Source organism: Tupaia chinensis, unplaced genomic scaffold (assembly GCF_000334495.1).
Source record: "Tupaia chinensis unplaced genomic scaffold, TupChi_1.0 Scaffold000314_1, whole genome shotgun sequence".
Lineage (NCBI taxonomy): Eukaryota > Metazoa > Chordata > Mammalia > Scandentia > Tupaiidae > Tupaia > Tupaia belangeri.
Window position 1 is genome coordinate 1,030,521 of NW_006159807.1, and position 1,333 is coordinate 1,031,853.

A 1,333-nucleotide genomic window follows, 5' to 3' on the forward strand; every position below is an offset into this window, starting at 1 on the left:
GAGAGGGCCAGCACCCGTGCCCGCCCACGCGAGCACAGCCCTTCTGAGGAGACAGCAGCTCCTCCAATGCACGAGAACCAACCCCGACCCACCCGAGGCCCCGGACTCCTCTCTAGGCCTCACTCGAGATTTTGGCCAGGGCCCGCGGGTTCCCTGAGGAAAGGGGGCTTTTGCAACTGGTGGGAAACCCGACTGGGTTTAGGCCTGGGCTAGCAGCCGGTGTCCGCACTGGCGGCGCTCTGCCTTCATTCTCGGAATTGGGGCACACTTGGCCCCTGTTTGGACAGCGCTGGGGGGCTAAACTACAGCACTTTTCAGAAACATGGGGGACATTTACACAGGAAAGAGCTCCTCAAGCCAGCGTGCACTCAACAAAATAGAGCATTTCCTAAAGAACCAATGGAGCAGGAAAGGAAGGGAGTGGGACAGGGCGAAACCCCAAAGCCACTTGGTTTCTCCAACACATAAGCGAGCAAATACAGAGTCCCCCAAATACCTCACAGAGACCAACCACACAGTCACTTCTACCTAAAAAAGGAAAAAGTCCGAGACGCTGGAGTTTCTGGAATCAAGCACCCACAAAGAAGGGGAAAATAAAAACCAAAAATCCCCGCTGCCTCTGAGCGCTCCCGCCAACCCCGTGCCGGGTCAGTCTCCTTTGGGGCATTTCTCCTTGCTCATCTTTTTCATTTTCATCCTGCGGTTCTGGAACCAGATTTTGACCTGTCTCTCTGTGAGGTTCAGAATTCTGGCCACCTCGTAGCGCCGATCCCGAGTGAGGTACATGTTGAAGAGGAATTCTTTCTCCAGCTCCAGCGTCTGGTACTTGGTATATGGGCAGCGCTTTTTCCGGGTGGAGCGAGCGTGGATCCAGTTTGCTGCGGGGTTGTCTACGAAGAGGGGGGTTTGGAGAAGGGGAGCAAGGGGTAGACGGGAGGCAGGGAGAGACGACAGGGTGGAAGAGAGAGGTCGTTAAATTAATTTCACCAACGATGGCCGCTTTTCACAACTTGGGGAGAATTATCATAAAAAGCCCTAATGCCCGCGTTCTGTTTACCGTACAAACCGCGCGCCCAGGGTAGGTGGTTATGGGAAGCTTTTTTATGGATGCGTGTTGCTCGCCTCGGCTTGGGTAGGCGTCTAGACGTTTTTATAGGTTAGTAAAACTATCAGTTTTGCACATTCGAGCCTTACAGGTTTCAGCAATAAATCAGGGGGCAATTTCTTTTGCACTTACTTGGGTCAAGTTGCTGCTGCGGTGGCTGCGGATGCTGCTTCTCCTCCTCCTTCAGTGGGCAGCCCGGACTCGGGTGGTCGCTGCAAGCCGAGGGCT

General features: G+C 54.4%; 1 protein-coding gene across 1 annotated transcript in view; it reads right to left on the reverse strand.

The window, feature by feature from the left end:
- Positions 1 to 11: 11 nt before the first annotated feature.
- Positions 12 to 1,333, reverse strand: part of HOXD9 (homeobox D9) — a 2,402-nt gene continuing 1,080 nt past the window's right edge. The window contains exons 2-3 of the mRNA XM_027772914.1: positions 1,238 to 1,331; positions 12 to 890 (exon numbers count right to left, since the gene is read on the reverse strand). Of these exons, the coding sequence (XP_027628715.1) occupies positions 649 to 890; positions 1,238 to 1,331 (336 nt within the window). The 3' untranslated portion in view covers positions 12 to 648. The remainder of the gene's footprint in view (positions 891 to 1,237; positions 1,332 to 1,333) is intronic.